The sequence below is a fragment of the Mobula birostris genome, chromosome 8 (genome assembly GCF_030028105.1).
Source record: "Mobula birostris isolate sMobBir1 chromosome 8, sMobBir1.hap1, whole genome shotgun sequence".
Lineage (NCBI taxonomy): Eukaryota > Metazoa > Chordata > Chondrichthyes > Myliobatiformes > Myliobatidae > Mobula > Mobula birostris.
In genome coordinates, this window is record NC_092377.1 from 156,596,748 (window position 1) to 156,617,278 (window position 20,531).

At 44.5% G+C, this 20,531-nt stretch overlaps 1 protein-coding gene across 4 annotated transcripts in view; it reads left to right on the plus strand.

Moving 5' to 3' along the window:
- Positions 1 to 744: 744 nt before the first annotated feature.
- The window catches only part of LOC140201850 (alpha-1A adrenergic receptor-like), a 42,630-nt gene continuing 22,843 nt past the window's right edge, over positions 745 to 20,531 (plus strand). Inside the window, exons 1-2 of one of the 4 annotated variants that reach the window (XM_072266576.1) lie at positions 745 to 858; positions 1,439 to 2,595. In XM_072266576.1, the coding sequence (XP_072122677.1) occupies positions 1,683 to 2,595 (913 nt within the window). In that variant the 5' untranslated portion in view covers positions 745 to 858; positions 1,439 to 1,682. Of the gene's footprint in view, positions 859 to 1,180; positions 1,224 to 1,324; positions 2,596 to 20,531 lie in introns of those variants that run through there. The other 3 variants (XM_072266578.1, XM_072266577.1, XM_072266575.1) reach the window with 3 other exon arrangements.

A 20,531-nucleotide genomic window follows, 5' to 3' on the forward strand; every position in this document is an offset into this window, starting at 1 on the left:
GCTGAGGGTAGCAGACACCAACAGAATCAACAAACTCATTCGTAAGGCCAGTGATGTTGTGAGGATGGAACTGGACTCTCTCACGATGGTGTCTGAAAAGAGGATGCTGTCCAAGTTGCATGCCATCTTGGTCAATGTCTCCCATCCACTACATAATGTATTGGGTGGGCACGGGAGTACATTCAGCCAGAGACTCATTCCACCGAGATGCAACACAGACCGTCATAGGAAGTCATTCCTGCCTGTGGCCATCAAACTTTACAACTCCTGCCTTGGAGGGTCAGACACCCTGAGCCAATAGGCTGGTCCTGGACTTATTTCCTGGCATAATTTACATATTACTATTTAACTATTTATGGTTTTATTACTATTTATTATTTATGGTGCAACTGTAACGAAAACCAATTTCCCCCGGGATCAATAAAGTATGACTATGACTAAAAGAACAAACAATCGACGTTTCGGGCAGAGAACTTTCTTCAGGACTAGAAAGGATGGGGGAGAGACCCCAGAATAAAAAGTTGGCTGGGGGGGGGGAGTCTTATTATCCACACTAACTATTGCTATGATTTTATTTTACATATCTCTAATCAGCCGCCCCACGATCTCCTCCACTCTGGGGAAAACACCCCAGCGTTTACAAGCTCGTCATATTTCCAAACGGCGGGGCTACTACATGATGCGACAGTCGACCAAGTTGGTACTCCCTCCGTCCACTCAAACGATTGGTCAGAGAGTCAATGGCAATGGGCGCTCTTAGAACTGCGAATCATTTCGCCGCCTGAGCTAACACGCACCAGTTGCAAGTCCAGGGACCGCGATCATTTCTCCGCTGCAGCTTCTGGACGGCAGAACGTGGTAATATTATAAACGGCGAGGGGAGATAGGATGTTTCGCGGACTAGAATGTAAATATGCAGGGGGCAAGGTGGGAAACTGAAACAGTGACGGGGCTGTGTGAGAGATTGGGTTTTGTTTAATTAACTTGGAGATGTTAGTGGGACCATTGCAATGTGCAGCAACGAACTGGTTTCGATTCGTCACGTTTAAATATTCCGGGCTCTTTTTTTTCCCCTGCATCAGAATTCGCGATCTGTTAGAAAACATTTTGTTCAAACATCCTCACACTCGCCCATAGTCTGCTGTCTTCTGTTCGACGGCTTTCCAGCTATCGAAGAGTCCTTTTGGTAAGCTGACGCAAGCAATGCAGGACAGACGCAAGAGGTCAGTGCTCAGTAAAATCAATTGTAACTGGCGACTCTCTGGTTGGAATTGAAATGGGCTTTCTTTCAGCTAGGGGTGGGGCATGTTGATGAGATATAGGGGATGTAAGTGTCAACTGGAAGTCAATACCGTTCAGACGCGTACTGGCTATCAGAGCGGTTCGAGAGAACAAACTGTTGTCCATTGACTTGCGTGCGCTCTTCCCCTCCCTGCAGGACCCTGTCGGTGGGAGAGAAGGGCAGACCCAGGGAACTGTAAAGTGGACCTGAAAATTCTTCGCCCAAGCACCGGGAACTTCCTCGGCCTCCTCCTCTCGAACAGCGGCGCAGGGCGAGGCGTGGGTGGTTCCCAACACTGAGTTTGAGGTTTTTCCGTGAAAGTTTTGTACAAAAGTGAGGTCTCTTCTCCCCCCCACCCCCGTCCCCCCCCGACTCCCCCATCCCCCATCTCCCAGATGAAATGGGGCTCCTCTCGGAAAACAAGACCTCGGTTCTCATCCAGAACTGCACGGCTTGCAGTCACCTGGTGAATCCCACTCGAGCAGTGGTGTTGGGCATTGTGCTAGGATCTTTCATTCTCTTCGCCATCCTGGGGAACATCCTGGTCGTCCTCTCCGTGGCCTGCCACAGGAACCTGCAGACGGTGACCAACTACTTCATTGTCAACCTCGCCATCGCCGACCTCCTCCTCAGCTGTTCGGTGCTGCCCTTCTCCGCTACCATGGAGATCCTCGGCTACTGGGCATTTGGGCGCGTCTTCTGCAACATGTGGGCGGCCATGGACGTCCTGTGCTCCACCGCGTCCATCATGAGTCTGTGCGTTATTTCAATCGACAGAAATATCGGAGTGAGCTACCCGTTAAGACACCCGAGCATCATGACGGAGAAGAGGGCTTTGTTGACTCTGGTAGCGGTTTGGATGCTGGCTCTGGTTATATCCGTTGGCCCGTTGTTCGGGTGGAAGGAACCTCCTCCACAAGACGAGACCATCTGCAAAATCACCGAGGAACCGGGCTACGTCTTGTTCTCCGCCTTTGGGTCTTTCTACGTTCCCCTGACCATCATCCTTGTTATGTACTGCAGGGTGTACATTGTGGCCAAACGAGAAACCAAGGGTCTGTACGCTGGGACCAAGCGAGAAAGGCTGCAGGAGGACCAGGTAACCTTACGCATCCACCGCAGAGACAACCAGGCAGAAAGCTCCCCACGACTGTCCGACCACGGCTCCAAAAGCAAAAGCACTCAACTTAAGACGCACTTTTCGATCTTACTTTTCAAGTTCTCCAGAGAGAAGAAAGCCGCCAAGACCTTAGGAATAGTGGTGGGAGGCTTTATACTCTGCTGGCTCCCGTTCTTCGTGGTTCTACCTGTCGGTAAGAATGTATTTTGTTTAGGGTCACAACTTGTTGGAAGTTCTGGGTAGTTTTACGGAAGTTAGTACACTTGCTAGTTCACCATTATATGCGCCAGTGAAACCGCTCATTTCTTTAATCTGACCTTGAGATGCCAGCCCTGAGTGTCAAATACTCACTTTCTCGTTATCAGATAATATTGCGTCTGACTGTGGCACTTAAATGAGTTGCGCAGTGCTATAAATTCAGTCCGAAGATAAGCGTTGATGGCCGGGACCTTACCGGATCCTGCAAGGCAGAAAAGGAATTGGGCGAGTTTTAACTGGCTGTTTGTCATCAGGGATTTGGGGAGGAAGACGGTAGATTATCCCCGTCGAGACAGAGCACGTATTGTAAGGCAGTAATAATCAGACGCCGTTTAACCACAGTAGTTAATTGAATGAGATCAATTTGTTAACTAAAGGGGGACTGCAGTCGGAGAACAGGAACCCAGCATTAAGACCCTCTCACCCTTATAAGAACAGCGCCTTCCCCTCCACTATCAGATTTTCAAACGGTCCATGAACTCTACTTCCCTATTCCTTTTTTGCGTTATTTATTTACTTTGTAATTTATATCATTCCTCTTATGTCTTGCACTGTACTGCTGCCGCAAAACAAAAATATGTACGACAAACGGTATGTCAATGAATTCTGAACCTCATTATGGGGGTGAAGGCTGGATTTAAGTGGCAGACTAGTCGGGACAGAGACAAGTCTGCCAGCAATTATTGGCTGATTTCCAAAATTGCGCAACCTCCAATGCCCAGGTTCAGCAAGGTGAATGTTTGTTTTTACATTTCCTCTTCAGTAAATAAAGGTTACAAAATGCGTATTCTTGAAGTCTGAAGTTTAAAAAAAACTCAAAGGAAATGCTAGAAATACTCTTTGCTATCAATAGATAGAGAAGTGGGGTTAAGGTTTCAAGTGCAAGACTTCCTTGCTCTGCTGCGTGTTTTTTGTGACACCCACGCCCAGGGAAGGAGACTGCAGCTATTTACCTTATCAACAGTGCCCCTTCCGATTTTATACACCTCTATAAGCTCAACTCTCAGCTTTCTACATTTGTCTTTTGATTGTCTGGCTTCAAAAGGCAAAGCTTTTAAATAGAGTAGAGCACCTTCCAAAAGCTAAATTTGTACATTAGTGATTTCTGTGAAACTTTGCACTAAAACTCTTTGCTATCTCATTTCTTATTTTTTTCCCCATCCTTCTATCCTCTTTATACATGTTGTGCTAGGATGTCAAAACTATGCCTTCCTCCACAGATGTTTCCTGGCCTGCTGGGCATCACCAGAATTCCGCTTTTATTGGTCTGATCCAGATACTCTTCACTATTCCTCCGAACAATTGTTTATTGATCATTACAGTATGTCTCTCTGGTGCTTCAGTCCACAATACGGACCCGTATCAGAATCTGGTTTATCGTCACTCTCATAAGTCATGAAGTTTATTTCTTTTTATGGCAGCAGCACAGTGCAACACATAAATTGTACTGTGCAAAAACTTCTCTCTCTCTCTCCCTCACACACACACTATATATATAAATATATGTGTGTGCATGTATATATATGTGTATGTATGTGTTTCTGTCTGTCTGTGTGAGTCACATCTAAAGAGAAGAATTGGGTTCATTCAACTCAGTCTGAAAAAGATTTAGCTATTTAGCTTGGTGATTTAAGCTGCAAGGGTGATTGAAAACTAATAATCCAATTTCAAGAAGGGTCAGGGTCCACTGAGTAAGCATCTCCTTGATTCAGATGATGTAAAGACAAGCATTTAAGGAGACAATGCTAAGCTGATAAATCAGAATCGGTATCAGGTTGATAGTCACTGACAATTATCAGGAAATTTGATGTTTTGCAGCATCAATATAGTGCAATAGAGAAAATATACTTAAATTACAATAATACATATAAATCTTAATTTTAATTAAATGTGATTTTAGTTATGTAATTAATCGTGTGTGTGTGTGTGTGTGTGTGTGTGTGTGTGTGTGTGTGTGTGTGTATATGTAAATGAAATGAAATAACTATAGGAAAAAGAGAGGAAAAATTGTGAGATGGTGTTCATGGGTTCATTGTCCATTCAAAAACCTAATGGTAGAGGGAAAGAAGCTATTCATAAAACACTGTGCGTGTGTGTGTGTGTTTTTTTCAGACTTCTTTCTGATGGTGGTAATGAGAAAAGGGCATGTTCTGGGTGGTGGGGATGCTTAATAATGTATGCCACATTTATGAAGGTATCCACGATGGTGGGGGGAAAGCAAATTCCAGCTTTCAGTGTGGAGGTGAAGAGTAAATTAGAGCAGCAGGTTGCAATGAGGGTGGGAACCAGTGGACTAAGAATGCCAGTTGTAATATTGAATGCAGGTCACTAAAGCTTCAGAAAAATCAGGGATGAAGGTGACAAAAGCATGGTGTATGTATATGTACATACACTATTTTTGCATATATACACTTTTACACAGAAGACAAATTTAACAATGAAGAAATAAAAACAGAACTGATTAAAACAGAAGGGGAGATGTAAAATCCCTCAGGTACCAGCCCAGAGAGTCCGACTCGTAGTGCAAACAGACTACTAATTCTTCCGTGCTAAGGTATGTTTTGTCCCCATGCATATAAAAAAAAGAACTTGATTGAGAGCAACGTACACAAAATGCTGGAGGAACTCAGCAGGCCAGGCAGCATCTAAGGAAAAGAGTAAACAGTCAACGTTTCGGACCGTCCCTTCATCAGGACGAATGGACTGCTTGGGCTGCTGAGTTCCTCCAGTATTTTGTGTGTGCTGCTTGGATTTCCAGCATCTGCAGATTTTCTCTTGTTTGGAACTTGACTGAGTGTCTTTGACAAGATGGGCATCTTCCGGCCTGGTTGTTATTTTCCCTGCTTTCGTTCACCTCAACAACTACTGAGACAATCTCCCTGTAAGAAGTTTGTGCCTTCTCTCCATGACCACGTGGGTTTCCTCCAGGTGCTCTGGTTGCCTCCTAAATTCCAACATTGAACGGTAAGTGTTAGTGAATGGTGTGTATGCTATGTTGGCGCTGGGAGCATGGTGACACTTGCAGGCTGCCCAGCACCATCTTTGCTGATTTGATTTGACTCAAAACAATACGTTTCACTGTATGTTTTGATGTATATGTGAAAATTAAAGGTAATCTCTATAAAGCCATTCATGGAAGTGAAAATATCGAGAGCCATTCTGCTGTATATTGATTTATTATCGTTGCATGAACAAAGATACAGTGAAAAGCTTTTGTCTGCCTACCATCCGATCAGATCATTCTATTCATTAGTACATCAAGTTAGTAAAACGCCAGAAAATATCTTGAGCTGAATTCAAATTGACAGCGTGGAAATCTCAGATAATCGCAAGAAATGTGAGCCTTACACGGGCAAGTCACATCCGTAGGGGTGGACAGATGTGATTGCCTGAGACAAATTATCAATAAAGTGTTGAAAACTTGTTAGAGTGGGGATTTTGAGGCTTCAGCACGGAAAGGCTTGAGTGAGAGATTGCAAAAAAAGCTGTAGGTAGATTTCCTCCCCCAATGTAGTTATTACATAGAAAGAAAAAGAGAGATGTAACATGCCATTCAGCCTAGAATGTTGTCCAAATCAGCTAAAAAACAAAACACCCAAACACTAATCCCTCCTAACTACACCATGTCCGTATCCCTCTATTTTCCTTGTGCCTATCCAAATATCTCTTAAAAACCTCTTATGTATTTGCCTCTACTGCCATACAAGGCAGTGCATTCCACGCATTCACAGCTCTGAGTAAAAAGAATTTACCCCTCACATCTTCTTGAACCTACCCCCTCTCACCTTCAATGCATGCCCTCTGGTATTAGACATTTCTACCCTGGGAAACAGATACTCTTTGTCCACTCCATCTATGCCTCTTATAACCTTGCAAGCCTCTATCAGATCTCCTCTCAGCCTCCGATGCTCCGAGAAAACAGCCCAAGTTTATGCAGCTTCTGGTGATAGCACATGTCCTCTAAACCAGGCAGCATCCTGGTGAACCTCTTCTACACCCTCAACATTCTTCCTGTAATGGGGCAACCTGACCTGTATATGTGGCCAAACCAGAGTTTTATAAAGTTGCAACATAACCTCCTGTCCTTTGAACTCAATGCCTCAACTAATAAAAGCAAACATTCCATAAGCCTTCTTAACCACCTTATCGACCTGTGCAGCCACTTTCAAGGAGCTATGGACTTGGATCCCAAAACCTCTCTGCTCAGCAACACTTGCCCTTAACAGTGTACTGTCTCCTTGAATTTGCCTACTGAGGTGCAACACCTCACATTTATCTGGGTTAGACTCCATTTGCTATTTCTCAGCCCATATCTGCAACTGATCTATATCATGCTGTATTCTTTGCCAGTCTCCTACACTATCCACATCCCCACCAATCCTAACCCACTCATCCACATTAACATCCAGGTCATTTATATACAGTACAAGCAACGGTAGTCCCAGCACAAATCCCTGCAGAACACCGCTAACTATCTCCAGCTCAAATAAGGCCCTTCATCCACTACTCTCTGCCTTCTTTGTGCAAGTCAGTTCTGAATCTAGACAGCCAATTTGCCATGGACCCTATGCATCTTAATCTTCCGCATTAGCCTCCCGTGAGGGACTCTGTCAAATGTCTTACTAAAACTGTTGTTGATAACATCCACTGCCCTGCCCTCATCAAGCTTAACTAAAAACTAAGTCAATTTGGTAAGACACGACCTGCCCCGCACAAAGCCATGCTGGCTCTCCCTAATTGGGCATGGGTTTCCAAATGCTCATCTATCCTATCCCTAAAAATTTTCTTCAGCAATTTCTCTACGACTAACGTGAAACTCACCAGTGTATAGTTCTCAGGATTTTCCCATGTTTCCTTCTTAAATAGCGGTACAATAATCACCACTTACCAGTCCTCCAGGACCTTGTTGTGGCTAACGAGGTCATGAAGATACTGGTCAAGGGCCCAGAAATCTCATCTCTTATTATTCAATAAGTTGGGGTAAATCCCATCTGGACTTGGGGACTTATCCACCTTAATACTCATTAGGAGGCCCAACTCTTCTTCCTCCTTGACCTCTAAATGTCCTAACTTATTTGACAACTCGGCACTGATCTCCTGGTCCTCCGTATCCTTTCCCTTGGTAGATATTGATGCAGATTACTCATTAAGTACTTCACTCACATTCACTGCATCAAAGTAAATGTTACCCGTTTTATCCTCAAGTGGTGCCATCCTCTCTCTATTATCCTTTTACTTGTGTTTTCCTTCATTATATTTGCACAGTTAGGACAGTACTGATGTCAGGCAGGATAGTTGAATGCTCCTCTTGCATGATGTGGGAAGGTAGAGAAACCTCCAGTGTCCCTGATGAGTCCACCTCCAGGAAATGCATCCAGCTGCAGCTTCTAACACTTCACATTAAACAGTTGATCTGGATGATCTCCAGATCATTCGGGAGGCTAAAGAGATGATAGACAGGACGTACAGAGAGATAGTTACACCCAAGGTGCAGGACACAGGAGACTAGGTAACAGTCAGGAAGGGGTAAGGTTAAACAGCCAGTGCTGAGTACCCCTGGGGCCATCTCCCTCGATAACTTTGGATACTGTTGGAGGGGATGATCTAACAGAGGAAAGTCACCACACTAAGTCTGGCTCTGTGACTCAGAAGGGAAGGGGGAGAAGAGGCAAGCTGTAGTGATAGAGAATTCATTAGTTAGGGGAAGAACAGAATAGAGTTTCTGTGAACGAGAATGAGATTCCTGGATGGTATGTTGCCTCCTGGGTGCTATGATCTGCGACATCTTGAAGCAAATCCTCAGGATTCTTAAGTGGGAGGTTGAGCAGCCAGAGGTCATGGTCTGATGACGCTGGTGGGAAGAGTAATGAGTTTCTGCAAAGTGAGTTCAGGGATTTAGGGGGCCTCTGACGAGTGGAGTGCTGTACAGATCAGTGCAGTGTCATTTGTCATTTTTTGTCATTTATTGTGTCATTGTTTGTCATTTATATCAGTGATCTGGATGATAATGTGGTTAACTGGATCAGCAAATCTGCAGATGACTCCAAGGCTGAGGGTATTGTGGACAGCAAGGAAGACTCTCAGGACTTGCAGCAGGATCTGGAACAGCTGGAAAAATCGGCAGAAAAATGTTAGATGGAATTTAATGCAGACAAGTGTGAGTTGTTGCACCTCAGTACAAGGGTAGGTCTTACACAGTGAACAGTAGAGCACTGAGGAGTGTGGTAGAACAAACGGATTTGGGAATACAGGTCCGTAATTCATTGAAAGTGGCAGCACAGGTAGATAGGGTCATAAAGAAAGCTTTGCCACTTCGGGTTTCATAAATCAAAGTATTGAGTACAGGTGATGGGATGTTATGTGGAAGTTGAATAAGATGTTGATGAGGCCTAATTTGGAGTATTGTATGCAGTTTTGGTCACCTACCTACAGGAAAGATGCAAATAAGGTTGAAAGAATACAGAAGAAATATACAAGGATGTTGCTAGGACTGGAAGACCTGAGTTAAAAGGAAAGATTGAATAGGTTAGAGCTTTATTCCTTGGAATATAGAAGATTGAGGAGAAATTTGGTAGAGATACAAAATTATGAGGGGTTGAGATAGGGTAAATGCAACCAGGCATTTCCACTGAGGTTGGCTGGGGCTACAATTAGAGGTCATGGATTAAGGGTGAAAGGTGAGAAGTTTAAGGGGAACATGTTCACCTTCACTAAAAGGCAATTAGACAGGATCTTGTGAAGGTTGGGGTTGTAGAGGCACAGGACAATATGAATAATGTAGGTAGGGGTTGTCGAGACACGGGACATGTAGAGTAATGTTGGTTGGGGTTGTAGAGACATGGGACATTTGGAGTAAAGTAGGCTAGGGTTGTAGAGATACGGGATAATTTGAGTAATGTAGGTTGGGGTTGTAGAGACACAGGACATTTTGTGTAATATAGGTTGGGGTTGAAGAGACGCCACTGGGTTTTAGATTCAATGGAATAAGCACTATTAGTAAAAATTAACATTTAATAAAATATTTATGCTACTTTAAACAGAAGATGATAGGATTTGATATTATAATCTGCAAGTTAAAAAAAAACAATTGGTCTCAGAAGATAGTCACGAAAATTCTTCAAACTTTTTACAGTTCTATTAGCCATCAACCAAATCAAATATGTACACTGAGTATCGATGTTGAACCACGTCAAGATGTTTGAGCTTAATCTGCAATCAAAACAGAGAGAAATAGAGATGTAACGTTCCATTATATTGGCTCGTGTATGTCTAGGGGAAATCCCGCCCAGCACCTGCTTCAACACTCCCCTCAGGGTCAGTTGCCACCCGAATCAATCACAAACATCAATCAGCAGCCAGCACACCCAGTAAATTTTAACAAATACTCTTTATAGATATCACTAATTCTATGACACTAATATGCATTTGATACAGAGAGGAAAGTAATGGAAAAAAAAGGCGCCAACAATTATCAAAGTCCAAGTTCTTCGTGCACTACCGTTGGAGCTCAATTCAACGTCAGACAACCACCCGAATTCCGTCGACCCACGGCTCGGGACCACCCTGAGTGATCGACCGGAGCCTCTCCGCACGTCCGCCGTCCTCCTCGTCTCTCCTCCGACTCCCCGCCAAAACCCAGTCCACAGTCATATCATACAGCATGGCATCCGAAAACAAAATGATACATAACCACCCACTGGCTAATAGAACCTGGTTATCTCATTTAAAGTAAAACAAACTGTTAGCGCAAACTCTCTGCAGCGTTAAAACACAACAAAGCCGCATTCCCCAGATTAACATAACAAAATCGCAAGACCCCGTGCAGAATAAGGGACTGTCTATACATACAGTACTGTGCAAATGTCTTCAGCGCATATATATAGCTAGGGTGCCTAAGGCTTTTGCGCAGTACTGTATTTGTTAATGTGGAGCGCAGAGCGAGTTCGTAAATCTGATGGGAGCAAAGAATGGTGAGAGTGGAGTGCCGCGGGATGGGTGTGGGACCAGAAGCAGAGAAGGAATGCCAGGGGTGGGGGGTAGTGGTGCGGGTGCAGACAAACCCAGCCCTGAGACACCAGGCAAGGTTATCGGTTTATTGGTCATTACAGAATGTCTCTCTGGTGCTCCCCGCTCCCTCTCCTCTCCCTGGCCCCTTCCCACTCTCAGTCCACAACAGAGACCCGTATCAGAATCAGGTTTATCATCACTCACATATGCCATTTTTTTCCCGGCAGCAGTACAGTGCAGTACAGAAAAGTACTACAGTACACTGCAAAAGGCTGAGGCTCCCTAGCTGTATATATATGCCTAAGACTTTTGAATGCTACTGTATTTGGCTTTACAGAAACCTGGACAATCCAAAATAAATTGATTTTCATTTCAGTGCAGCATGGAAAGAGAACTGGGATGTTTGAAATGCAGGTCCTTCCCGGGTTGTGAATGTTCCGTTTATGGACAGCCTATACATACAGTCGAGGATTTGGAAGATCTGTGGGGTGGATCTCCTGGCTGCTGCGGGGTGGGGGGTGAGGCATTTCCACTTCTCCCTCCCAAGTCTTGGGCTGGCTGGAACCGAGCAGAGCTAGAAGCACTGAGCAGAACTCGCTCGCTCACTCAGTGAGCCGGTTGCACACGCTCACTTCCCTTCACCACTGTTTCTGTGACCCTCTCCCACACGCTGATCTTGTTCATTTCTGATTAGGAATAGTTCTCAGAAATGGAAACTTGTCATAACCTGGAGAGTGTCTGTAAGGCTTCAAATCAAGGTCCCATCTTTCCTCAGCCTTTCTCAGATTCGCAGATCAGATTCAGATTTGGATTCGGATTTACCATCACATGTACATTGAAATATACACTGAAGTGTGTTGTTTGCGTTAACAACCAACAGACACGAGGATATTCTGTGGGCAGCCCGCAAGTGTTTCCACACATTCCTACGCTAACATAGCATTCCCAACGTGCTCGGCAGAACAACACAGAACACAACAAAAAAAACGACATACAAAGCAGCAACATCAAATCTTTCCCCGTTCCTCTCTCCCACCCAAGCACATACACAGTCCTCCAATTCCAGAACAGGCTGTCTTCGGTCTCCAGCCTCCGAGATTCACAGTCATTAGGCCTTCGACTTCCCAAGTACCTGAAGTTCAGTCTTCATGGGTGACCCTGAGTTGCCAGTAGCCTGTCACTTTAATTTTCTCACTCTGACTTTCCTATCTCTAGCATCTGAGTTTATTCAGCTACGCCTAGCGTAAGCCTGTGCTCAATAGGCAAGTTACAGTCACCACAATTCAATACTACATATAAAAATTCCAGCTAACTGTCCATTTTTAATCTCTCCCTGTCAGTCCCTCCTTCCACAGATGTTTCAAACTTCCCGTTTTGATTTGTTTCTTTCTCCAACTTTAGTTTGCAACCTTCATGATGGAGTTTAACTTATTTTAATTGATTTGCACTAACTCGGTGTTGATGACAAGATGTAGATTTATCGCCCGTTGAGGGTGAGCTCGAAATTTTAGGGGAACCACTTCAAAGGTTAATCACAGAAGTGTGGAGCTGAAGTCACAAACTAGTCCAACTGTGTATGGACAATAGTTTGTCTTTCATAAACACACAAGAGATACTGGAAATTCAGAGCAACACACGTAAAATGCTGGAGGAACTCAGCAGGTCAGGCAGCATCTATGGAGTGAATAAAAAGTCAATGTTTTGAGCTGAGGTCCTTCATCAAGACTCATTAAGGATTATCTTTTATTAAGGATATCAATGAGCAATTGAACTTCTCTACTATAAATTGGCTTCACATTTATTGATCACTTTTATTTCCAAGATTTTAAAAGCTGACTCCATATCCTCCTGCTGCTGTGATGAGGGAACTGGCAATGTGTTCTTAATACAAATAAAAGTAAGTTACGATGGATAACCAAGGAAAACCGGAAATTCTCAACAGGTCAGGCAGCAATGGGGCCAGTGTTTTAAACTGATGACCTATCATATTGAAAGGCAGAGCTTGCTCATGAGGCCCGCTCCTGTTCCCATTACCTTCCATTCTTTCTCCCACGTTTCCTGATCCAAAGTCTGAGCTATTTTTGATTGTATTGTTTTGATTTTCTGACCTACAGCCTCATTATAGTGATTGGAATTACTTCAGAAATAATTTCAAAAGAATGAGGGGGTGTCTCACTGAAACAAATCAAATGCTGAAAGTCCTCCATAGAGTGGATGTGGAGAGGATGACTCCTCTGGTGGGGAGTCTAGGACCAGAAGATACAGCCTCAGGATAGAGGGACGTCCATTTAGAATGGAGATGAGGAGGAATTTCTTTAGCCAGAGGCTGATGAATCTGTGGAACACATTGCCACAGGCGGCTGTGGAGACCAAGTCATTGAGTACATTTAAGCCAGAGGTTGCTCGATCCTTGATTAGTCAGGACATGAAGGGATACGGGAACAAGGCACAAGACTGGGGCTGAGAGGGAAAAATGGATCAGCCACAGCGTAATGGTGGAGCATCTCTGTTGGCCAAATGGCCTAATTATGGTCTTACAGCTATGCCCCTCCTGATGTGCTTGTGACAGTCAACATGGACAGTCCTGGAAAGAGTAATTCAAAACAATTCTAGATATTCCACAGAATAATTACACAAGCCTTTCACAGTCAAGATTACTAGAGAGAAAGTGCTTGGGAAGCTAAATGGATTAAGAATAGATAAGTCTCCCGGTCCGGATGAGGTGCACACAAGGGTTCTGAAGGAGGTGGCTTTGGAGATTGTGGAAGCATTGGAAATGATCTTCCAGGAATCAATAGACTCTGGCATGGTTCCAGAGGACTGGAAGGTCGCAAAGGTAGTTCTGCTATTTAAGAAAGGAAGGAGGCAGCAAAAAGAAAATTACAGACCTATTAGTCTGACATCGGTAGTTGGAAAGATGTTGGAGTCAATCCGCAAGGACGAGGTTATGAAATACCTCGAGATGCATGACAAGATAGGCCGAAGCCAGCATGGTTTCATGAAGGGAAGATCCTGCCTTATCAACCTATTGGAATTTTTTGAGGTAATCTCGAATAAGATTGACAAGAGAGAGGCTGTGGATGTTGTGTATTTGGATTTTCAAAAGGCCTTCGATAAGGTGCCGCATATGAGGCTTCTTAATAAGATGAGAGCCCATGGAATTACAGGAAAGATATTGAAATGGGTGGAGCATTAGCTGATAGGCGGAAAGCAAAAGGTGGGAATAAAGGGATCCTATTCTGATTGGTTGCCGGTTACTAGTGGTGTTCCGCAGGGGTTGGTGTTGGGGCCACTTCTTTTTACGATGTATATCGATGATTTGGATTATGGATTAAATGGTTTTGTGGCTAAGTTTGCGGATGACACCAGGATAGGTGGAGGAGCAGGAAATGTTGAAGAAACGGAAAGGTTGCAGAGACACTTAGTTAACTTAGGAGAGTGGGCAAAGAAATGGCAGGTGAGATACAACGTTGACAAATGTACGGTTGTACATTTTGGAAGAAGAAATATTCAGGCAGATTATTATTTAGATGGGGAGAAAATTCAAAAATCGGAAGTGCAAAGGGACTTGGGGGTCCTCGTGCAGGATACCCTAAAGATTAACCACCAAGTTGGATCGGTGGTAAGGAAAGCGAATGCTATGTTGGCATTCATTTCAAGAGGAATAGTGTATAAGAGTAAGGAGGTGTTGATGAGGCTCTATGGGGCATTAGTGAGACCTCATTTGGAATACTGTGTGCAGTTTTGGGCCCCCTATCTTAGAAAGGATGTACTGATGTTGGAGAGAGTTCAGAGAAGATTTACGAGGATGATTCCTGGAATGCAGGGGCTAACATATGAGGAGCATTTGTTGGCTCTTGGACTGTATTCATTAGAGTCTAGAAGAATGAGAGGGGATCTCAGAGAAACATTTCCAATTTTGAAAGGGTTGGACAGAGTAGATGTGGAAAGGTTGTTTCCCCTGGTGGGTGAGTCCAGGACAAGAGGCCATAGTCTTAGAATTAGTGGGTACCCAGTTAAAGCAGAGATGAGGAGAAATTTTTTTAGCCAGAGGGTCATGGATTTGTGGAATTCGTTGCCACATACAGCTGTGGAGGCCCGATCATTGAGGGTGTTTAAGGAGGAGATTGACAGGTATCTAATTAGTCAGGGTATCAAGGGATATGGGGAAAAAGCCGGAAATTGGAACTAGATGGGTGAATAGTTTAGCTCATGGGGGAGCTGTAGAGCAGACTCGATGGGCCGAATGGCCTACTTCTGCTCCTTTGTCTTGTGATCTTGTGATCTTGTGATATCTTGCTTATTTTTCAATAGATCATGTTTGCTGCCTTCCAGATTAGATTAGTGTTATAAAGCATTCAGTTTTTATTGCCAATCATTCCTGTGAATGATGCAATAGACACAGGTTACTTCAATATTAGTGATCACTGAGCAAAGAGAGACGTCCTCTGTGCTGTTATCACAGGCTCACTGATAATTTCCCTTCCCTGTTGCAAGGTCATTAACTGATTTTCCTCGTAAATCTTTATATCTGATGAGGCACAGTAACCATGTAGATTAAGAATGCTGACTTCAGCAAAGTGGTGGGTTTTATTTATTGATTAATGCAATGTTTGGTAAACTGCACGTTGCAAGATAAATACAAGATTAAAGCAAATTTGATCATTTCTGGCTGCCAAGAGAGTTAGAGAATTTTTCAGTCCAGGTGGCTGTCCTCAAGTGATCAGAGGTTCTCCGGCATTCTCCATTAAAGCAAGAGTGAGTGTTAGAAAAGCCCTGCACTTTCTGTGAGGAACCCAGTTACTACTTCAGGGTATAACCATTGATCAAAGCAAACACCCACAAAATGCTGGAGGAACTCAGCGGGTCAGGCAGCCTCTGTGGAAATGAATAAACAGTCGACGTTTCAGGCCGAGACCCCTCTTCAGGACTGAGAAGGACAGGGGAAGAGGCCAGAATAAAAAGATGGGGGCAAGCTGGAAGGTGAAAGGTGAAGCCAGGTGGGTGGGAAAGGTCAAGAACTGGAGAAGAAAGAAACCAATAGGAGAGCATTGTGAACCATAGGTGAAAGAGGAGGAGGAGGGCACACAGGGAAAATATTAGGCAGGTGAGAGGAAGTAAAAGGTCAATGTAAGGAATGTGGGGGCGGGGGGGGGGGGGGGGGGGGGATTTACTTACCAGAAGGAGAAATTGATATTCATGCCATCAGGTTGAAGGCTACCCAAGCGGAATATAAGGTTATAGTGGTGGCAGTAGTTCAGTAGTCTCATGGGCTGGGGGAAGAAGCTGTTTCCTATCCTAACTATCCTTGTCCTGATGCTGTGGTACCTCCTGCCTGATGGTAGGGGGCCAAAGAGATTGCTAGATGGATGGGAGGGATCCTTCACACTGCTACGAGCCCCGTGTACGCAGCACTCCTGATAAATATGTCAGGTGGGTGGAAGGGTGACCCCGGATGATCCTCTCAGCAATCTTTGCAATCTTTCATAGGGTCTAGTTGTCCGGTGGCTTGCAATTCTCATGCCAAACAGAAATGATGCAGGAACTCCACAGGCCTGCAGCCTCTATGGACAGAAATAAAGAGTCAACGCTTTGGACCGAGACCCTTCATCAGGACGATGAGTACTTCCAGCACTTTTCTTTTACAATTTCGGAATTCGAGTATCTACAAGTTTTGTTTTTATTTAGTGACCTTCCAAAATGCCACGAGCTGGTCAGTCAGAGGAAGAGGTGCTTTTTCTCAAGCACAGCATGATCTTCATTGGGATGGCAAAATAGACTGAAGATGAGAGCGCTCAGACTGAGACTGAGGCGGAGAACGAAGTTGTGAGGGAAGTAAAAGGTCCAGGTCCTGCAAGCAGAAAAGCAAATCTTCACCTCATTTCCCCATGTAGCGAGGACCACACCATGAGTAGTCAGTGCATTATCTGGAATTGACCTCCTGGATTTTCACACACTGCAGTCTCTGGAGTTTACGGAGAATGGTGTGAAAAACTAATAACATCCAGAGAGCAGCAGTTCTGTAGGTGAAAATGCCTTCTTAATGAGAGAGCTCAGAAAGAATAGGCAGACTGGTCCAAGCTAACAGGAAGGCGGCAGTAACTCAAAAAATCCACGTGATACAACAGTGCTGTGCAGAAGGGCACAACCTGCTGAACCTTGACGTGGATGGGCCACAGCAGAAGAAGACCAGGAACATACCCTCAGTGGCCACTTTATTAGTTAAAGGAGACACCTAATAAAGTGGTCTCTGAGTGTATGTTGCATTATGACAATCCACTTGCAGGAGCTTGCGATATATAAATTGCCTGTCATGTTTCACTCCAACACTTGTTATATAACAAAACTTTCTGTAATGGCTGTAAAGTATTTTCGAAGTCCTGAAGCAGCAACTTTTAAGTGAAAAACATATACAGCAGCAGAAGACCAATAACTTACATTCAGTGGCTAGAGCATTCAGGAGGTACCTAATATGGCAGACACTCAGTGTAGATAGAGATCGAGGTGTTCTGGTGCATGAAGTACAAAAGTTAACAAGCTGGTGTGGAATTAATTCAAAGGCAACTGGCTTATAGAGGTTAATTGCAAAGGGGTCAGGGCTTAGAATAAAGGAAAGCAATTTCCCTAAGATATCTTACAGAAATGGTTGAAGAATCTCTGGAATACTCGTTTGTAGAGAGTCGCAGAGGTTAAATCATTAGAAGCAAACAATGAGGAGGGGAATAAATTGAAAGAACATGGAAGTGAGGACTATGGGGAAGGGGCACAGAGGAGGAGCTGAGTCTTCAAAGAGTCAAAAGAGATTCAAAGTACATTTATTATCAAAGCATGTATGCAGTCTACAACCCTGAAATTTGTCTTCCTCACAGACAGTCACGAAACAAAGAACCGTGGAACCAATCCATGCAAAGGAAAACATCAAACATCAAACCTCCTTCCCCTCCCCCACCACATGCGAAAAAAAATCACACGAACAGCAACAAAACAAAGAATGAAAAGTACAGAGTATAAAGCACAAAATCAGAAGGCATATTTCAGCGCTAAGCCTTGGGGCTGATTGGCCATATGCATGGGTGAGGGAAAGAAGTCTGGGTAGGCTTGAGAGGCTGGGAGGTGTACTCCTTCTTCCCTTGTGTTCATATGTTCTTTCATCCCTCACGGAAAAAGCCCTTGGCCACAGAGGGAAAAATCCATAAGAAATGGATTTGAACCCACGTGTATGGAATTTTAAGGATCACAATTTAGGGTACTGAAGTGAAAGTCGGGTCCTTGCATTCCGAAGTTCATTCACAAAATAAAGGGCTGCTGAAGTTAGAGGAGAGGGTGGAGTGTGGAAGAGGGCAAAGTGGGGCCTGGGGCGGGAAAGATTGGAACAGAATGGAGAAGAGGAGTGAGGTCCCGTCGTCGGCTAGTCAGGGAGGGGCAGTTCAATACTGAAAAATGAAGCCTGAAAGGTGATTGGAAGTCAAAGCCTGATAGCTGAATCCTGGAGACTACAGGACCTGAGGCCTGTACTGGGGTTGGAGGACCGTCTGTCTGAGTGTGTGGTTGGGAGGGAGGAAAGGGGCTTTGTTGCTTGTTCTGCCAAGCATTGTGGGTACGCTAAGTTGGCACCTGAATATGTAGTGACACTTGCAGGCTGCCCCCAGCACATTCATAGATGTGTTGGTTGTTAATGCAAACAACACATTTCACTGTATGTTTTGATGTACACATGATAAATAAATCAGTATCTGAATCTGAAAAGAGGCAAAAGGTTGAGATGGAGGTAGGGGGTAGTTGGCGCGTGGCCAAATGGTTAAGGCGTCGGTCTAGTGATCTGAAGGTCGCTAGTTCGAGCCTCAACTGAGGCAGCGTGTTGTGTCCTTGAGCAAGGCACTTAACAACACATTGCTCTGCGACAACACCGGTGCCAAGCCATATGGGTCCTAATGCCCTTCCCTTGGACAACATCGGTGGCGTGGAGAGGGGAGACTTGCAGCACGGGCAATTGCCAGTCTTCCATACAACCTTGCCCAGGCCTGTGCCCTGGAAACCTTCCAAGGTGCAAATCCATGGTTTCACGAGACTAACGGATGCCTATAAGGGAGGTGGAATGTGAGAGTGAGGCAGGTGATAGGGTGGAGATGGGTGAGAGGTTTGGAGTAGGAGAGAGGTTGGAGATGATGGGGACAGGGAGAGGTTAAACTGTGGATAGGGAATGGAGCAGTGTGTGGAGAGGCAGGGGAACAATGTGAATGCATAGGAGTGTGTATGTGAGGGAGGGGGAAATGGTGAGGATGAGGGAGAAGGAGTGGGGTGAGAAAGGGTTTTGATAGGTTGAGTGTGATGATGTTCACTGTGGTCAGGGAGTCAGTGAAAGGGCAGTGTTGGACTGCTTTTAGGGACATTCTCAGATGAATATCATTTAGGGCAAAGTAAGATCCCAGACAGTACTTGGTCACCCACTTCAGTAACTTTAGTCCTGGGATTAAGACCGGTGCCCCACAAGGTGTGGCTCTTTGCAGGTCAGCCAATAGCAAAGGGAATTGCATGGCCGAGGACTTGCACAAGATCAGGAGTGTGATTGGTGTGATGGGATGCACGACCTGCTGACGTCAAGAATCATTACCGTTCAGCCAATCAAGTCACTACCATCTCTTTGTATAGTCAATCCAACAGCCAATGAAAATGGCAAATCCATTTTCTTCCTTTCTCTCTCATTTTAGAAATTATTTCCTGATAAGCATATGATTTCTCTGTAGCTTACAAGCTGTTTCCCTCCAGGCATATTAATTCCCTGTGGCCCAAGGAGCTGTTTTAATACATGTGCCAGATGTCAGTATGTCTTTTGCATTAATCCCACTTCACTAATGATTATACATTCATTAATTATGGATACATTAAATAAGCACCAGCTGAAATACTACAGATTAAGTAGAAGTGTCACAAAAGGTCAGTCAGATAGAACTAAATCCAAGACAATTGATTGATGCATCAACATGTTGCATTTACAGAGCACTGTATACTCAATGGCTCCTGAACAGCGGTCCATGAATCTCTAGTGTCCTATGAGGTCATCATTGAAGCTTGGTGAGAATGAGATCCCAACCAATGAAAAGCCAGACCCATGATGAAGCAGCCAATTACATGTATTAGAGGGTAGGGTTTCTGCTGCCAGTTGTTGGTATGAGGCAGATGTTGTTCCTAACATCAGCTAGTGGGAATGAGAATGGTGTGGGCTCCACTGTAGGTGGCTGCCTCCTGGCACAGAGCTGGATCTCTTCTGGGAAAGGTTGGTTTCCTTGATTTATTCAATAAGCATTTTTACTTTGTTCGTTATGTGCCATGATGTATGAAGTGAGCAAACATGGACTTTCCGTGATCATGATTGTTCTTAGCAAATTTTTCTACAGAAGTAGTTTCTTCAGGGCAGTGTCTTTACAAAATGGGTAACCCCAGCCATTATCAATACTCTTAAAGGACTGTCACACAAACACATGAAAATCTGCAGATAACACACATCAAAGTTGCTGGTGAACGCAGCAGGCCAGGCAGCATCTCTAGGAAGAGGTACAGTCGACGTTTCAGGCCGAGACCCTTCGTCAGGTGTTAGTCCTGACGAAGGGTCTCGGCCTGAAACGTCGACTTTACCTCTTCCTAGAGATGCTGCCTGGCCTGCTGCGTTCACCAGCAACTTTGACGTGTTGTTGCTTGAATTTCCAGCATCTCCAGAATTCCTGTTGTTTGCGGTTTTAAAATCTGCAGATGCTAGAATTCCAAAGCAACACACACACAAAATGCTGGGGGAACTCGGCAGGCTGGGCAGCACCAATGAACAAGACTAAATCATAAATGTTTCAAGCTGAGACCCTTCATCAGGAC